Below are 19,504 nucleotides of genomic sequence, written 5' to 3' on the forward strand. Positions count from 1 at the left end.
GCTCCTGCCTCAAGCCAGCCAATCGGCCGCTGGAAAGGTGTTTGGTAGATAGGTTTTTTTTTTTTTTGCCATATCTTGTTTCCACACCTCCTCCTCACTCTCACTTCACATGGGCAATATGCCCTCCTGCTATAATTCCTTGAAGTGCTTCTGGCTGCCGCTCGCCTGGCATCACAACAAACCTTATGTATGCTGTCAGTGGCTACAAACGCTGACAGTGATTAGCAGCCTGTCAATATGCTCTAATTGCGCGTTATCTTGCCAGCTTGCCCGCCAGTTGATTTGGACTGGTACCTTTCATGGTGTTATCGCAGCTTGTTGGGTGAATCTTGGACATCGCGTTATGAATTCAGATTTTTAATCACGGCTTGTACCCCTTTGTAGATATCCGAGCTGGACATTTTGCTCGCTGGCTGTAAGAATTTGATTACGTTTTATTTTTTTCACGGGGGCCTCACAGATTTTTGAATTGAAGCTCAACAAAACAGGTCACTGGTCCTCAGTAGGCTGTCCTGCTGGGACAAAGAGGACGCAGTTAGTGTCAAGAAGGACTACGAGTCCAACAATGTCATAATAAGACTAGAGTTGTACTATTGGTGAGGAAAGGCAAAGGATCAGCTCCAGTTACAATCTGAGATATTTGTAACAAGTCAGCACAAGTCGGCAACTATTTCATTTTAGCATAATCATTAAATAATGGTCAATAATGGATTCCTTAACATCTAGTGTCATCCTAAATGGGAACTCAAAGTCTTTTCACAAATGTTTGGGAGCACATCCGCATTTGTGAAAAAAGTTGCCCAAATTACTTTGTTTCTCCAAAAATTGACTTAAGTAATGTCGCATGACACAATTTTGAAAACTGCAAACAAATCTGAGGGATGGAGTTGGAAAGAAGAGTGCCTGCCAGTCCTTCGCAGCCCACTCCACAGCTCTAAACCTCCAACCAGACCGCCGACTTTCAAACTGCATTGTGGGTAAATTGGGTAGGTTTTGAGAAGGAAGAAGAACGTGTGGAATGAAAAAGAGAACCTGCTTTTACAATCATATAACCATGTGATCCACCGTTATATATAAATAAATATATAAAGTTTTTGATTGTAGCTTCTTCAAAGCATTTTCTCTGTGGTTTTACAGTTTGTGTCTATTGAGTGAATGTGCGTCTGTTCACTCTTGATTCACCTCGGTTTCTAACACTCTCCTTCTTCACCTCCTCCATCAGCATGGTTTTTTTTCCTTTCGGAGTGTAGAGCTTCCACGGTTATTCCAGTCGTTCCACTGTCACCTGGATATGACAACCGGGGAAAACAATGTTCTCTTCCTGTTGTGGCTCTGCAACGGCACACGCGCCTCCTTTGTGTTCTAATTCGACCTTCATTTTTGCGTGAATGAAGTCTGGTGGGCAGACTAAACAGCTTAGCAGTCAAAACGAGGCTCATAAGGAAACAATGTGTACACGGATGGTGTCATTTCCTTTTACAACCACTAGACACAGTGCTTTATTGCCAGTTCAAGCCATACGAGGTTTACTGATGACTGGGCGAGACATGTTTTGAATGTTTTGCCATCATCTGAAGTTGAAAATATACTTCCTGGCCGCTCACTCACCTGCGGATGTATTTACAGACCATTGTGGGTTTAAAAATGTGCTCTTACCTGGCTAAGTAAAGAGGAACTCCTTGGTGATGTGGGATTCTTCTGGTCCAAGAGTATTTCACAAAGCATTAGTGACTTACTGAAAAGTGTGTCAGTCTCCATTTCTCCAGATCCACAATTGTCCGACCATGTATACAAACTCCGAAATATTAATTTTTTCCATAATGAAATAAACAAGTTGTTCTCAGAAGAAAATAAGGTCCCAAGAACAGTTTGAAGCTAGAAACGTGGCAGGGTCCGCCACATATAAACAAAGTATAACGGTATGTTTGCTCAATCGTTTAAACAAAAATGTATTCCATTTTAAGTTTCTTTACTTTAATTTCATATATAATTGATTTCAGTTTCTTCAATTCAACTGTATTGTATATAAACAAACAAAGCTACAGAGTCACGAACCAGTCAAAACTCAGATAGAAAGTCGTCTTCTTGTCTTATGTTTTATGTCTGATAATTTTATGCTTTGCACAGAGTCCCAGGTCATGCGTCATGAAGTTTTAACTTTACGTCTTGTGTCGATGAGAAGCCTGTCTGATTGGGATAGTCGTATGTACGTGTGTGTGTGTAGCTTAATCACTGCTGGCACCGAGAGTGCTTGTCTCTTCCCCTGACCTTGTTGATATCTGTGTATAAAATTGTGAACACTCCTTTACTCGGGGCTCATTCACTCAGCTCATGAATTTGACTGTGTGGTGAGTCCATCTGCAGATGGTTGGATTAAACTTACCGAAAAGACAGATCTGACTTTACTCTTTTATTGACAGAAATTTCCACCACATTATCAAAATGTTTATTTAATTAAACTAATCACATCCATTGTAGGTCATTTGTTTGACCAGTTGTGACGTAGGCAGCTCCCCCGTCAGCCAATCACTGTGGACATCAGTGGGGACTAAATTAATTCAGTAACATGATGTCACCCATTGCAACGAGGGGTCAACCTCACCCCGGATCTCCACTGCCCGCCAGACGATTTCTGTCATCGAGCAGACACCACTAAGAGACACTCTGGGACTGATCTGTCCCGGCCGGAGGCAGTGAGACGCTTTTAGTGCTCCAAGTAAATAACAATACTACAACAATATAGAGATGTTCTGTGCTGTGGGGCGAGTCGTCGAATATTTAAATCGAGATCAAACATCTCATAATAGAAGAGTTGATGGTGTATTGATAGTCCTGTTAGATTTTGCAGGCTTGAGACCTGAAGACGGGGCTCAGCGGGTCCAGTCTGACGAAACACACAAGTGGGACGCTCGCACACTGTCGCCTTTGATAAAGTCCTCTTTTGCACCTTGTTGCCAAGCCGTGGACAAAACGAGCGCTGCTGAGCTGCTGATATTTACATCCCCTTTGTGCGGTATTTCTGTGACATACCACGCGATTGAGGTTTAAAATTTCCCGGCACAATGGCATAATTGTGTGTGGAGCTTTAGATCACATTACGTCCTCATAGTAATCAGTTATATTTTGCCCGGTGGTTGCGCTATAATTAAAATGCCATTTGAATTTTTCAAAAGGCTCCAACTCTCGCAGGCGCAAACATTTGGTATACATCCAGCTCCTGGCACGAAAAAGAGTCTGACAGCACAGCAATTCATCAGTAAAGGCCCCCAGAGGCCCATGCACATACAGAGGCCGGAACATGAGGAAAAAATGTCAGCCATTAGAACTATGAATATTGAATTAACACAGCTACAGGACCTTCAAAATCTGATTAAATAATGACCATTTATTTCTAAAGCGCAGGACTTTGGCCCAACCTTTACCTTTAAATGTCAGCGTGATATTAGCTAAACAGTATTCACTATGAATATCCATGTAAAGCATAGAGTTCACATTTACATAGCAGTTAAACAGTGTAAAATAATCAGCAATGGCAAAAGCTCTGGTGGCTGCTGGACAGATGTGCTCACACGTGACTCAACCGCCACCTGAAATAAGACTTGCCATCACCGTCGCAAACACTGATACAAAAATTGGTGGAATTAGGTTGCATGGCAACGAGCGATATCTTCATGTTTTTTGTACAGGATCTTAATGGTGGCCTGGTTCGATGGTTTTTCCCTCTTTGCTTATTCTTCCTGTGCTCGCGGACTCGCTGAGATTATGAGATGATTCAGGTACAATATCTAAAAGAAAAAAAAACTGAGTGCACAGAAGGTTGTGCACATCATTCCTACCCTTCTTGGTCCGTCTCAACACTTATCTTTTCAACCATTAAGCCTGCGTGAATGTGATTTTACGCAATTCTGCAGTGTTTCTGAGTACCTGAGCACCTGCTTGAGATGAACTGGCCTCTGTCGGAGCTGTTAGTCGCCTAATGTTGCTTTGAAAAACTGATTTCCACACATCTTTAGCAGAAATGAGAAATGCAGCTAATTGGCATTTAATTTGCGATCAAACGACCTCTAAGTTAAAGACCACCAAGGCATGCCAGGATGCCTTTTTCTGACCCAGTGAACTCTAGTTGAACATGTATTTGACAAATTATCACTGAAAAACTGTGCAGTGCTTGTAAAAAAAAAAAAAAAAGAAAATGCAAGGATGTTGGGTTTGGTAAGGAACTTTAATGGATGTTTCATCAGAGTATTAATATAGTCAAAGCATACAGTTCATTTTAATAGTTTAAAGCATAAATTCACCCAAAAATGAAAATGTACTCATTATCTACTCACCCTCATGATGATGGAAACTCAGGTGACATAGTCTGTTGTCCACAAAACATTTCTGGAGGTTCACAGCAAAACGGCGTTGCGGCGTTTGTCTGAACAACGCTGGATTCTTCACTGTTGCTGCTAAGCTACATGTGTAAACATGCACCCCATCTTGGTTTTCAAACCATCTGGGATCTCACGGCTCCCAGAAACCGATTATTTTTTCTTCTTGGTTGATTTTTTTTAAAATAAGACCCCATCGACTTCTGTTGCTGTCGTCACACTGTTTTGCCATGAAGCTGAAATATTTTGCGGAGTACGAAACGTCATCCGACTTTGCATCCACATGGGGGGACTGAGGGGTAAATAATGACTGAACTTTCATTTCTGGGTGAACTTTTCCTTTCAGCTGCACATTCTTACCTTTTTAATTATATTGTTTATTTTTTACTATTGTTATTGTCTTTTTTGTAATATTCTGTCCTTCGGCTGCTGTGGCAAACAAATTTCCCCGTTCGTGGGACAATTGAAGGAATACTGATTCTGATTGAGTTTCTCCGAACTCTTTTTTCTTTTTTCCTTTCAAATTTTGGCCAGCTTTTCAGGGCCCGAGGAAGTAAAAGCTGCAGTGAGAGTGGAAAATATTCGAGAAAAAACACGAGATATGGCAAAATGATACCTCTAGGGGAAAATGGAGGGTTGGCGTTACATCATAAAACAACGTAACGCGCTCTCAAACCAAAATACATGTCAGCAAATGTGAATTTGAAGCTTATAGGAGGTTTTGTCACTTACATCCATACATACACGTGTTTAGCTGAAACTTAAATGTCTGTTGGACCTCTCTGTCACCGTGAAGGCAACTCAAAGTGTTGAGATGTTTGGGGTTTCCGTACGATGTCGCCCCCTGACCTCAGACAGCTTCTCGAATCAGATCCAACCCTCGTCGGCGCGGCTCTCCCCTCCCCACATTTGTGAATTTTGTTGTCTGTTTAGCTACCTTTGTTGAACGTGATCTGTGCCCCATAATATGCCTCATCAACCATGCTTTCACCAGCCATTAGGACAACAGAGGCAGAGCCGCGAAAGGCCTCTCCCTAGAAGACGCATCCTTTGTTTATGATCCCTGCAACCCTTGTCTTCCTGCTCGCTCCTTTCATCTTTTTTTTTACCCTGCTCTCTACCCTCATCCACATCTTCTCCCCTTTTTTCCCTCAATTACCCCCCCAACCACCACCACCACGACCACCACACTCCTCCTTAATGCTCCCTAACACCCTATCTTCCTCTCCTTTTCTTCTTCATCCTCTCTCTATTTCTTGTTTTGTATGCAAGCCCCAAGGGAGAGAAATGGGTGAAAAGCACTCTCTCTGCACCACTGTCACAAAAGACTGGTGAGTCATCGACCACTTATGTTCCTGCCTCCCTCCTCCCACAAAAAAACACACATATACAGGATAAAAACACTCAAATTACTCCTTACCTGCCGCGCACTTACAGGAAGACACGCGCAGGCACGCATGGGCGAGTGCGCCGCTGGCACATGCGACACACACGCACACACACACACACAAACACATGCAAGCATGCACACACACCATGCAGATTCACACAGTCACATACACACACACACACACACACACACACACACACATTCCACCGCTCTTCAAAAAGACCCAGAAATTTAAAAACCCGAGTCACATAATTTAGTTGATAATTGTGGTTGAAAATGGCTTTCATTGATGTGGGCTGCCTATCATGTCTCACAGGAGTAGTGTTTTTTTTTTTTTTTCCTTTCCTTTTTTTTAATATGGAAGAAACTCGTGAATGAGAAAGTTGGAGGACGGAAATGGAGAGTTAAAGGGCAACAGCTCATGCAAGAGACGCTCCTGAACTAAATGGAAATAACCAGCGGATAGCGCGGACAAAAGAGGAGGAAGACAGAGGCAGTGATGTGGCTCCGGTATTGTTCCGTCCTCTGACGGCTGCAGGGCCACAAAGCAAAAGCTCTTCCTCCATCTGCTGGAGGAGTGAGTCACTTACATTGTATGTCATGTTGGCTTTTGTGCGCACAAGATGGCAGTCCTGGATGAACACAATGTACAGAATGACACATACAGAGCTGCAGCCGACACAAGAATTGCTCATCTTTCCTATCTGGTTCGATACAGCGTCGGAAGAAGTTTAGTTCAAGTAGAACTACTAATACAACAGAATAAAACACTTTTACTAGTAAAAGTCACGCTGGCTCCATTATGGGCCTTTATGAGGGCCTTTATTATGTTTTTTTTTTTCACATTTTGACTGGCTGCTGTTGTCGAGGGCCAGATCAGGGGCGGTCGGTTGGTTTGCAATCTGCAACCTCACAGAGGCCACTAAATTGTAAACGCTGGTTTACCCCAGAAAACAAATCCTGAAGGACAGGGGTCGCAAGCTGGCAAACTAACAAGGCACAGCGCAAAACACGAAAGGGTTAAGGGTCATGAACAAAGAAAAACATTTGACTGAAAAGCTGAAGAGGGAGTCATTGATCACAGGGGAGACACAACGTATATAAAACTGTCCAAAAGAAAGAAAGCTCAAACACTCTCAACCCAGATTTTCACCCAACAGAAAATGCAGAAAGCCAACTGATGGTGTTTTGAATCCCCCGAAACACGCGACCAACTGAGCAGGAGAACTGCAGCCCCCTCATATAGTCTCCCAGCTGACTGATTGCAGCCAGCTAAGGGAGAACATCACAGGTGCACCCAGTAGTTTCCTGATTACGCGTGACCTGTGGATCTTGAACTTGTGAGTGTCTTAGGCAGCAAAACATTACTGGAGCTTCACAGGGAAATGGTGTGGCATTGCTAAACAACTAAAGTGGATGGGGACTTGTTTCAAAAATCGAGGGCAAAAACATAACGTCTCCGTCCGCTTCAGTTGTTTAGGAGAATGCCGCAACGCTGTTTTGCTGTGAAGCTCCAGAAAAGTTTGGTGGACTACAAAACTTCACACTCCTTGTCACTGAATTTTCATTTTTTGAGTGAACTGATCCTTTAAGGGGCATTTTAACTAGAGTTATATACTGTTGGGTAGTTTATTCTACAACAGCGCATCGTATTCTATAAGATGATCACACGTTTTGTCTGTTAAATGTTGAACATCATAAGAATCATTTTTCTTTTCGGATCCAACAAGGATGTGACTGTGGAACATTCACACATTTGGCTCAAAAGACGACTGTACCAAACAGAAAAGTTATGTAAGGCTACAGATCAGATGGTTGACATCTATTTATTGTGAGTGTCAAAAGAAAACCATTTTACTGTAATGTGAATATGCGACTGCTTCAACAATAAAACAAACACAACTGCATCTAATACATTTCATCCTGAATCTGCAGAATTTGCACTCGGCGTTGGCCTCCAGAGGCTTGGTATGTCAAAGCCGACTCCGCCACAGAGAGTCACCAGAGCCCTCACCTGATTACTCTTTACAGAAACCTGCTTGTGAGCTATTCAGACACATCAAATATTGAAAGCCCGGAGTTTCCGTTTCACACACTGCGAGGGAGGGGGAGATGGCACAGTGGCAGACAGAAGGGGAGGAGGACAAACGGGAGGAGCGGCAGAGGGAAAAAGTCAAAGAACGGTGGGATTAAGAGGAAATAAAAAAACATCCGGCACCCTGGGAGGGGGACACATGAGCAGCGATGGAGGGAGAGAGGGAGGAACAGGGAGAGAGCACCCAAAGGTAAGGCGAGGACAGTCTGAATGTTTTGCGCCTGAACAGGTGCTCATCTTGAGTGTAACTGTAGAGGTCCGTGCTGGTGTAATCTGCCGAAGATTGGACTGGCTGATAACCTTCTCCTCAGGTGGTTAGGAGAGCATGTTTTGTAATTCTGCTGCTTCTCTCTCGAACCTCAGTGTGACGACTTCTACCCAGGCTGATGCTCCAACTCAGAACGGCAGCGAGGACAGCGAAGGGTCCCAAAACCTTGAGGAACCTGAGGAGGACAGCAGGGGTGACGGCGGGGCTGGTGATGGAGAGGTGGAGGCCAGTCAGGTCAGGTTTGACAGGGAAAGATGTACATTGCCAACCATTTGTGGCCATTTGGGGACTAACTCCACTTTTTGCTCAAGATTGGTGTGTACCTTTGTTTGCATGTGATGAAGGTTGGGGAATATCTATGTATCGGTGACGAAGAGACCCCCGTGAAGGAGACTCTGGTAGCCACAAATGCACAGGACGATGCTGACTGCCTCCCTCTGCCCCCCCTGACGCCACAGGACGAGCTGACCCCCCCGTCAGTGTCACCTCATCCCTCCAAAGCGCAGAGTAGGTCACACGCACCCATGCACACACAAATGACTGACATGTGGGACCTGCGGGGCCTCGGTTGGAGAAAAGGAAAGCAGTAAATACGTCTGTGTCTCCACAGGTCGTCTGTCTGGACCCTGCTGGTACTGCCTGAGGTCCCTCGACTCAGAGTATCGTCCTGAGACCCCTGAACAGGTTTTTCTGAACCAGACACTTCATGACACTGACACAGAGCTGGACAGATCCACTGAAAAAAAGGGGCAAAGCTCTTTTATTTTTCTAAACATGATAGCCTCGTTGACTTTTACTGGGAATAAGAAATAACACAAGACATGATGAGAGGAAACACATGTTTGTAACATTACATTTATTTAGCTGAAAGCTATCTACAATAAGTGCACCCACCCCAGGTGGATACAACCCAAGACGTTTAAGAACCAGTGCATCATCTTCATCAAATATGCTATAAAACATGGAAATTTAATGGGCCGAGGTGCAGTATGAACAGATGAGTTTTCAGCCCGGGACAGAAGATGTGTAGAGTTTCTGCTGGCCTGATATCGATAGGGCCAACACGTTCTCACTGCCAGCTCGTCAAATTTGTCAGCTTGGCGAGCGGCCTCAAGCGTCATGGGTGATTATTAGCTCAGGAGGAGGAGTGATTAGTCTACTCATTGGATGGTCAGAAGGCCAATGGGTGTTCTTAGGCGAGACAGTGAACCCTAAATTTCTCCTGATTGGTGTGTGAGAACACCCAAGTATAGAAATATCATGGGGCACTTTTGCTAGACAGTATTGTGTTCTGTTTTAGCTCCTGTCTCTTTAAAACACCCCTACCGAATATCCGGTCTGCTCTGATTGGTCATCTCTCACACGACTGAGCCAGCACCACTAACCACTAACAACAGAGCAGCAGTGCTCAATCAGTTCTCATGTGCCAAACCAGCTTCCAGACATGAATTATGCAAATTTCTGTCACTGTGACATAATGTGATGTCACAAAGTCACATAATTAAAGGCGGGACTACTGACGTGGCATTTCAGGGGTAGTGTTTTCTGTGGGAGGATAGTATGTTTGTATGGAAATTATTATATAATTATTTATATTAAAGACTTAAAGACTTCAGTTTTTTCTCTGCATGTAAGACGTGCTGTGATTGGTTCAAATCTCAAACATGAGCTGGTATATACGCTACACAGTCCCCTCTCCCCCTGTTGCTGTGTTGCAGGAGGACTCAGATCCTTTGTCACCACTGCCCTCTAGTGGACAGAGAGTGAAATACCAGACGGACCCTCGGCCTCACTTTGGCGTGGCCTGGTCCTCCCACTCCACATGTCGCCCCCTGTGGGGCAGCGAGGGGCCCTGCTGGGGGCAAAGAAACCAGGAGGCGCCTGATCAGACGCACACCTGCCCTCACTGCAATCTGGGGCTGCCCGCTGACACACTGCGCTGGCATGAGGTTGGCACAGACGCATGTAAACACACACACAGACACAAATAGAGACGGGCTCACAGTTTCCACCAAACATACCGCAGCTTATGTCAGCGTTTGCTCAAGGGGCCCCTGACTGTTGTCTTTGTCCCTGCACAGGCCAAGTGTCTGCTGTTTGAAGGGCTGCGGAGCTCGAAGAAATAAACCCAGTCGGCGACGTGCTGTCCTCGAAGAATGATGCTGTCTCTCTGCTTATTAATGCTCTCAGGAATTACGTTGCGCCCACAAGCTGTGTGCAATGTCTGCTTCTGCTTGTAAACAACGGTCTGTTTACACCTCAGCTTAGCCATGTTCACTCCTTTCATTGTGAGACTCGGTGTTGAATTTCAGTGATATTTTTAACAATGTCTTAATAAAAACAAACTGCATGTGTACAGAGTCAATCAATGTCGAGTCAATGAAATGAAATGCTCTTTTGCTCTATTGAAAGGGAGGATGAAGGCCCCTGTTTGCAGCAAGAAAAGAAACCGGCTTTGAGATTTGATGTTTAGTATAAAGTAAGAAAGAGTTTTACCACTTTTTTTTTTATTGGGGTCCATATTGGGGTAATCTTGAATAAACGAGGGCCCACTTAGTAAAATCATTGCTCACTCTTTCATTAGTAACTTCTCATATTTTTGTGTACTGTGTTGCACTGTTACCTCTTTTCCATTCCGTTATTCTATACGCATTATAGATATTTTGTGTTTCACGATGGTCTGACGATCAGGTCTGACCCTTTCTAAACAGCTTATAGGTTTTAATGAATGGCTTTATCAATAGTTAAAGCACCAATATGTAACTTTCTAGAGTTAGCTAGGCTGTCGGCTCGGGTCGGTATTCATCACTTATTGATTTTTTTCCAGAATTGCTTTGAAATGTACACAGCGTTGCTTTAATAGCATTTTTTAAAAGCCTTTTGAAGAACACGTTTTGGGATTGTACTGCGCTCTCCCTCTCTCTGGTGCTACCGGTTGGAGGCCCAGATCCAGGCAGTGTCCTGTGGCCTGTGCCTGCTCCCTGGGAGTCCACCTGGAGAGGCTTAAGGTAGGTGTGCATCCTCGTTGCATGTCACTGGCAGCCTGGCAACTGCAGGTAGCCTTTAGCAGTGTGTTTTCTGAGCTCACCAGGTTAAGGAGTGTGTTTTCTGGATGCCAAACACGACAATTCAACACCTCAGCTGAACTGAACTTTATTTTGTCTCCACAGAGTACAGGCCCCACTGCAGCCTCCTAAGCTCACAGGGCTGGAGCTGGACCACGCTTCCTGGATCTCGGGGCTCAGAAACTCTTTAATAGACAGTCTGATCCGCTTCCTCCACAGAGGATCCTCAAACGTCACCTCTCTTTATCTGAACAGGATGCAAAACAACATGAGTCATTTGAGTGCAACACCAGTTTAAAGATAATGTATCAGCAGATATGTCACTGCCTCCCATGGTAATCAAAAGATAAGCCAGATCTTATTAACTGAGGTCTAAAGGACCAGTTCAGTTTATCAGTGGATTGACTGAATGAATCCTCGAGCTGGACAGAGTGTACCGAATCATCAGTTATCACTCACCGAATCGGCTTCTTGCAGTGGAAATAACAGACAGCTCATTTATTATTTACTGAATTTTACATTCTAGACAAAAGCTTTCACATTCACTATCAACCACAATGATTGCAGTTTTTAAGAATCTAATCCCCCCCCCACTACATCTCATCTTTGGACACGAGGGGGTTCAACTACCGACACTGTGTGTGTATCCCTGAACTCCAATGTGCCCCAAGTCCTGAGCCAACCTCAAGGCCTCACCGACCTCAGCCTGAGTTACGCCTGTCTGTCAGGCCAGCTGCTGACCGCTCTCCAGCAGTCACAGAAGGACAGAGGCGGCGAGACGGGAGGACTTGGCAAAGATTTTCCCATTGACTGCGTTTTGGACGAGCACCATCTTCAGGTAAGCAAGAAATAAAGGGATTACTGGATTAGCCCCAATGAAACTACTTAACTGTTTTACGTACATGGCCGTAGTGTGTTGGCACCGAAGGCCCTCATTGAAAAACCAGGGATGAAAGACACACAAACACACACACACAAGCCTGCATGGCCCAAAGGGTTTAAAATCATTTGCCAGCTTATCCACTAAAATGTTGCTCTTGGCAAGATAAAAGTGTAGTTGTTGTGAGATCAGTGTGAAAGATACACCCAGGTTTCCTTTGTCCAATTCCGTCTCTGATTCATCTTCTCTCTCAAGCTGATCAGCGGTGACGCACGGACAATTTTCACATCAAGCTGCCCTGACCTGAATGACGGCTTACGGGGGGTCCAAGTCGTCAACACTCTGCTTTGTGAGGATTCTTCTGCCTGAGATTCCCCTGACAGAATTCAGGACGACAGCTTCCTATTCCACCAAACCCAAACTGGAGCGCCAGGCCTCTCGTCTGTGACATGCTGGCTGAGCGCGGGCGCTGAGTTGAGGTCAGGGCGCTGAGCAATGCAGCGTTACAAAGTGCAGAGAAATGTCACTCTACGGGTGATCGTGACAAGTAGCCACATCATTACGTCTGAGAAGAGATGCTGATCTGTGTTTTGACAGGCTGCAATGCTGGTCAGACCTGTCCGTCTACGACTTTAGTCCAGACTGAAATATCTCAACCACTGATGAGGAGTGCCATGAACTATCAGACATCCATGGATCCATGAATTGTACGGACCGCGGGCATCACTGTGATGTTCATGAACTGAATCTGAACATGGAGCTACTGAGATGTACACCATGATAACTAACGCTTGATGTCTTCCAGGTGAGAATCTACTCAGCGAGTAGCAGAGAAAGAAGAACAGCTGAAGGAGATGATGTCCTCCCACCGGCATCTCCTTCATCAACTGGATTTTAATGCCACCATCAACCCATATATTAATCAGTTATCAGGAGCAAAGTTGACCAGTGCACATAAAGATAGAAACAATAAAATAAATATGTGTTGGAGTTCTGACAGTGACTGTCAATGCACCCGTCTATGTTTTTTTCAGGGAGGTGGGGGTTGTGTGGAAACCCTGACCTACTTTCATCATAATGGGTGATGGGGGGAGGCAGTGTGTGTGTGTGTGTGTGTGTGTGCTCTGGCATGGCGAGTGCACTATTTAAGGGAGCTGGGATTAAGAGGCGGCAGCAATATGCTCAGCTCTTGATTGTATGCTCGTGACACGCTACCGAGGGAGTTAGGTCTATTGTGTGGCTTTAATCTTATTCAGCTAATTTCTTCTAATTACAAGATCTCTCTGCGTATACAAGTATTAGTCCTTCTGGTATTACATGCTTGAACATGCACTAAAAATACCTTTACATACTTGGATATATATTTAACGTACAGTCGATTCCATTCTATTCCAGGCAATTCCAATATAGCGTGATGCCACCGCCTATTGCTATCCGCTTGCCTTACACGAGCAATATGCTGTGTACATAAGTACATAATTAGGTAAGTAAACTTTAGTTAATAGTTATTTCACTGTTTTAAGCAATTGCTAAGGTTCATAAACATCCATATTCACATGGCGGCCATTTTCCACTGACATAACGCTCAGGATGGGAACCTGAAATGTTGTACTCCTGTTATCCACGTCGCAAGTCCAATATCAAATGGGCTCTGACAAATTTATATAATTTCACAGCTCCCTGATTGATCGGTAAGCAAAAAGTCAAGGGATAGTGAAAATGGGAGGGACATCAGCTTGTATTTCACTGTAAAACAACTGTTTTTGGGCTTCCATCTGGCAACAACTGGTGTTAGCATTCAACAGCCTCCTTGCTAGCACAAGAGTTTTTCACGATACAATAGGAAAAGCAGAAATTAATTCTAAAATATCAACTCAGATACTGGACATGTACATGCACTAGATATAGCCTAATCAAACAGTAATGTTAGCTACGGAGTGGCTAAATGCTAACATTAGCTTGTGTCAAACGGAAGCTAATATCAAAAATGTTGTTTTATGAGTGGCCAGTTTCCTTATCTTCCCATCTTCCTGGTAAATTCAAATGTCAAATCAATCTGACAAATTGTTATTACTCTATTATTATTGTTATTATTATTCTATTCTATTATTCTGGAGGGACATCGGACCATATCTCAAAGTAAAACAATAGGTTTTTCATAACTGATTAGCTTCCATTACAAAACAGCTTTCAGACACAGTCTCGTGGTTGAAAGCTGTTTTGAGACTATACGATGGGAAATTAATTTGGAAAATAAATACCAACATGCATCTCAGAGGCATTTGTCTAAACCTGGAAGTGAAATACACAGGGTGTAGTCAAATGGTAACTTTAGCTTTTCAAAACCTGGTGCCCCCATTACCCACAATGCAACTTAGCCCCTAAGTGACATCACTAGAGGGCATTCAAGATTACATCAAGCGTCTGCCAAAAAAAGACATACCACTTTTATTCCCCCACATGTGCAGTAGAACATTTCGTAAAACCGGTGGAGTTACCCTTTAATGGTTTCTTAAGCATTTAAATTTTTTAACAGTGATGTAACCACTGAATAAGCTTTGATTATTGATTATATCTATCCATCATTGAGAGAAATCTTTTATCTGTAATCATACAATTTCTATTTCATTTTTTAAAATATGATGTAATATTACTTCACATTGGTGTTAAATGTTGTGGAACATGATAGTGGTTGACAGCCTCGCCACATCAGTAAAACAGCATCCTCCACGCTATTGGTCCGCAGACATCATGCACCGTCACGTGACATGAGTAATGGCATTAGACGGCGCGCTGAGCCAATGGCCTGCCCCATCACCTGACCACTCTTTGAATATTGATGCTCCCTCAGCGCCTCTCTGTGTTGTTGTTGTCTGACATTGACATTTTTTTTTTGTTGTTACAACCACCGACATGTCCTCGCTGCTGAAGCCGTTCTCGGTGTGTGAGGGGCCGTGCGAGAGCTGCGGTGTCAGGCGAGGATGCCCGGGCTCGGCTCCGCATCATCAGCCTTCATCCCGGCGTCTGGCCGCCGCCGCTGCCGCCGCCGCGGGGCCGGGCTCTCTGCCGGCCCACCAGCGCTCCTACGCGGCGAGGAGAAACCTGGCGGCGGCTGCGATCGGAGGGAGGAAACTGACGCATCCTGGAAAGGCCATCCTTGCAGGTTGGTTTTTGAATCGCAGCTATCCATCCCTCAGGTTTTCCCCCCTCATCACGTTAGCCTACTGCTCTCTGCACCGCGCAGTCTAATCTCAATCTGTCGCCCATTAAAGGCAATCCATGCAGAACTGGGTCACCCAGTCAGGAGTGATGCTACAGTAGCTGCATGATGCATTTGGTTTTTTTTTCTGCATTTATCTGCCATGCCATTATGAGTTAAAGTGAAACGTGTAAATATGCTCTTATGCTACATTTTAACTGTACATTAATTTGCCCTCAGCTGATCTGTGCAGCTCAGCACACACACTGCCGCTGATCCACATCACATCAGCATTTGATTAAACACAAAAGACACGCCAAGGCATGACCCAGCATCAGCACCACCCTGCGATGAATTGAAAGTACAAATGCTGGGAGCTCCTTTCCTGACAGAACATTCAGGAACAGTGAGTCAACAAATCTCCAGGGCTGTGCTTCTCTCTCTCTCCCACTCAGGTGGCATCGCAGGAGGAATCGAGATCTGCATCACCTTCCCCACAGAGTACGTGAAGACCCAGCTGCAGCTCGATGGGAGAGCCAACCCCCCGAGATACAGAGGGATCGGTAGGTCACTGGGACATGTGTGACTGCTGACTTGACTGTCAGGTTTGTGTGCTCGTCACTCACTCCTGGATGCTGTGTGTGTGTGTGTGTGTACGCAGGTGACTGTGTGAAGTTGACTGTGCAGGATCACGGGCTCAGAGGGTTGTATCGAGGTCTCAGCTCCCTGCTGTATGGATCAATACCCAAGTCTGCAGTGAGGTGATGATGCACACATGAATATATATAGTGGTTATTATGTGACAGATTTGATGTACAACTACACAGTTTGGCTCAGATAAAACAGCACATTTCCCTCTTGCAGGGTTGTAAATTGAAATCTATTGAGCACTTGACTGATGTCAAAGCAGTGACGGCGTTTCTTTGTACTTAAGTTAAAGGTAGCCACAATTTCAACTATTTTAATAGTAATTTCTGAATGTATCTAAAATGTTTTGGGTCCATAAAACATCAGAAAACAGTGAAAAGTGGCAGTTTCCGAGAGCTCAAGTGATCTCATCAGAGGTTTTTGTTTTGTTCGACCAGCTGACCAAAACCTCAATATGTTCATGACAATTTACATTCAGTGAAAGGCAGCAAATTCTCACCTTTGGGAAACTGCAACCGTCCAGCCAATTGTTTGCTTCCTCTGCTTGAAAAATGAATAAAGGTTTAACAACGAATCAGTTATCAATAGATTGTTCCCTGTGAGTCAGCTGACGATCAACTGTACTACAACCTCACTGGAGCAGGTTTACTGACACGATCACAGAGTCGCCGGTTCGCACGACACTGGAATTCCATCACACAAATGTTCCCCTGTTGTCATTTAATTTCGATTGTGTCACCTCCCCGTCAGGTTTGGCACGTTCGAGATGCTCAGCAACCCGATGCGAGACCACACGGGCCGGCTAGACAACACGCGGAGTCTCCTGTGCGGCTTAGGAGCAGGTATAGCGGAGGCCATTGTGGTGGTCTGCCCCATGGAGACGCTCAAGGTCAGCGGCGCTGGATGGTGTACTTTAGGAAGCTCTTCTAGAAAGAACATGTCCGTTTTTTACTCAATGAGCAGCAGACTGATGTAATCTTCCCTCGTCCTCCAGGTGAAGCTGATCCACGACCAGTGTTCCCTCAGACCGCGCTACAGAGGCTTCTTTCACGGCGTCAGCGAGATTATCAGAGAACAGGGTAAGACAGCAGGACGGATCGGCGGCCACTTCAGCTCCTGGTTATGAGAGCTGAGTCTGTAACGGGACAAAATGCACGTGTTGTTTGTGCATGGAGATAAAACGCAATCTGTTGGATTCATTTAGGTGTGAGGGGGACGTATCAGGGTCTGACAGCAACTGTGCTGAAACAAGGAACCAATCAGGCCATCCGGTTCTATGTGATGAACTTATTGCGCAATTGGTACAAAGGTGAGAAAAGCTACTTATCACGAAGCTAAATCGAATGTCCCTGCTGCTTTTTTCCCATCCGAGCGAGCGATGTATTTACTTTTTGGATTTGGCCTCTTAAGGTGACGACCCCAGAAAGGAAATGCACCCGATTGTCACAGCGATGTTCGGAGCGACGGCGGGAGCTGCCAGCGTCTTTGGAAACACTCCTTTAGATGTGGTGAAGACAAGGATGCAGGTAGGGAATCGCGGCCCATGGTGATTTAACCGCCAAATCATCAGGTTTTCCAGTTTTTAACAAGACACTTTTTTTCCCCTTTTTCCTAGGGTCTGGAGGCTCACCGCTACAAAAACACAGTGGACTGTGCCTTTCAGATCTTGAAGCAGGAAGGACCTCAGGCGTAAGTTGACCTTCATCCTCTTGCTGTAGGCATTGGGCGACATCTCACTGCATAATTGTCAATTGTTGGAACTTTGAATCCAATTCTTGACATCATGATTGCGTGTAACATTTTAGCAAAACTTAGCTGCAGGGGTGAAATTGACTGGAAAAAACAAACAAAACATGAACGTGGGAATTGAATCCAACTGAACTTGGGAGATTTCCCCCCACTGTTCCTAATGCAAGCTATTACAGCCATCCAACCTCATCTCATCTCGTCCTTCCTAGCTTCTACAAAGGAACAGTGCCGAGGCTCGGCCGTGTCTGCTTGGATGTGGCCATAGTCTTCGTCATCTACGAGGAGGTAGTCAAACTACTCAACAATGTGTGGAAGACCCAGTAGGCGGACGGGAGCCCGAGGTCCGGAAGGGGAAGCACGGAGCAGTGCCTCATGCTACGCACAACTGAACACCTCTACTCAACTTCATACGAGCTCTCTGCATCGCCCTGAGCTGATGACATGTCACCTTTTACGACTTTCTGCTCTGTTGTTACCTTACATAAATGATTTACAGGACATATCCAGGGAGGGATCAGTTTGGTATTTTTCTCTTCCGTCTCTCGAGCGGGCGGACTGCAGAGTCATTCTTTCATTTTGAAGGACAGGAAGAGGCTAAGTCAAATGACCAAATTCAAGTTTCTTGAGGGTTCTAACCAGAAACGTAAGTGATTTAGAGACAGACATGCGTTATTAACCAAAGGATCAGACTAGAGAGAGGAAAAACTAACTGGGGAAAAAAGGGAAATTACACGTCTGACGTTTTAGCTTTCTATGACTGTTGTTAACCGTAACATGACGTAGAGTGAACACTTTGTACTGAAACCGTAAATGTGTCTTCTGACTCACTGAGTACTTATTAACTGAGCGGAGAACGCTACTGGACATAAACCAAGCTCGCTGTAGTACTTAAAAAAAAATAATCCGTGCAGTACATCAAACACAAGTCGGTGTTGTGATTGCTTTCTCGCCCCCGCTCGCGGTCTCGTCGCACAACATCCGCTGTACTGGTGATGATGACGAACCTTCGATACTGTTCATTGTGCATTTTGTGGCCTCTGCCGACAACAAGTATCAGTATGGCTGCATGAATCTTGACGTAGCGTCCCGTCGCGCCGACGCAAGCAAATCCATATGTAGCACTATCTTTACATGCAGACAATGAAAGCTGAGAGTTTGTTAACAGATTTGAATGCTTCACTCAGAGCCTCAGTCTACAGTGAATCCACTCCTACTACACGAGATGTAAACATGTCCCGACTATGTAAGCCATACGACTTCAGCGCTCACTCATCAAGCTGTCCTCTAGTCACTTTTAATATTCTTTGTTTACCTCAAGCTAACCTGCGCCGGGAGCTTTTCGAAACGCTAACTCTGTATTAGTCGTCTTTGACTGCACTCATTCTTGGCCGATATAGTGTTTACATATACGATGAAGGACACTGGACGTGTCAGAGGCTGGATCACGTAACAAGCGGCTAACTTTTAAGCAAGGCTCGGTTTTGATCGCACCACACAGCCTTTGCACAGAAGCCTTTTACTCCCCTTTGCCAAACCACTCCAGTAGAACCCAGTGTAACATCCCTGATAGGAGAAAATCTTTACTCCATTTTAAATAGAGTGCAACAGAAAGTATTGTTTGATCTTTATGTCTCTACCTTTTTAATTTCATTTACGAAAGCACATTTGTACTGTTTAGACTTGTGTTTTATGCTTTGCTGCTTTTTTCTGAACAGGCATGTGTACCTCATCGTACAGCATATCAGAGTCAGTGTGATCCTGTTGGTCAAGAGTCATGTTTGGACATAACATGGTTTCACTGGTTTCAATAAAATTGTCATTAACAAACCTGAGCTGT

General features: G+C 44.7%; 2 protein-coding genes across 3 annotated transcripts; both read left to right on the forward strand.

Moving 5' to 3' along the window:
* Positions 1-6,138: 6,138 nt before the first annotated feature.
* On the forward strand, positions 6,139-10,485 carry LOC119030929. Of its 2 annotated transcripts, none has more exons than XM_037118896.1 (7): positions 6,139-7,103; positions 7,699-8,048; positions 8,222-8,360; positions 8,438-8,633; positions 8,737-8,810; positions 9,845-10,075; positions 10,208-10,485. In XM_037118896.1, exons 2-7 carry the CDS (start codon positions 8,008-8,010, stop codon positions 10,250-10,252), a joined length of 726 nt encoding a protein of 241 aa, XP_036974791.1. In that variant the 5' UTR covers positions 6,139-7,103; positions 7,699-8,007; the 3' UTR covers positions 10,253-10,485. The 2 variants fall into 2 exon arrangements, with proteins under 2 accessions (XP_036974791.1, XP_036974792.1); XM_037118897.1 differs by having other exon boundaries at positions 6,144-7,103; positions 8,471-8,633.
* Positions 10,486-14,840: 4,355 nt separating this feature from the next.
* slc25a1a (solute carrier family 25 member 1a) lies at positions 14,841-19,499 on the forward strand. Its single transcript, XM_037120281.1, has 9 exons — positions 14,841-15,234; positions 15,726-15,833; positions 15,932-16,031; positions 16,669-16,807; positions 16,913-16,997; positions 17,123-17,227; positions 17,329-17,444; positions 17,534-17,607; positions 17,877-19,499. Exons 1-9 carry the CDS (start codon positions 14,985-14,987, stop codon positions 17,989-17,991), a joined length of 1,092 nt encoding a protein of 363 aa, XP_036976176.1. The 5' UTR covers positions 14,841-14,984; the 3' UTR covers positions 17,992-19,499.
* Positions 19,500-19,504: the final 5 nt, after the last annotated feature.

This window comes from Acanthopagrus latus, chromosome 13 (assembly GCF_904848185.1).
Source record: "Acanthopagrus latus isolate v.2019 chromosome 13, fAcaLat1.1, whole genome shotgun sequence".
In the NCBI taxonomy this organism is placed as follows: Eukaryota; Metazoa; Chordata; class Actinopteri; order Spariformes; family Sparidae; genus Acanthopagrus; species Acanthopagrus latus.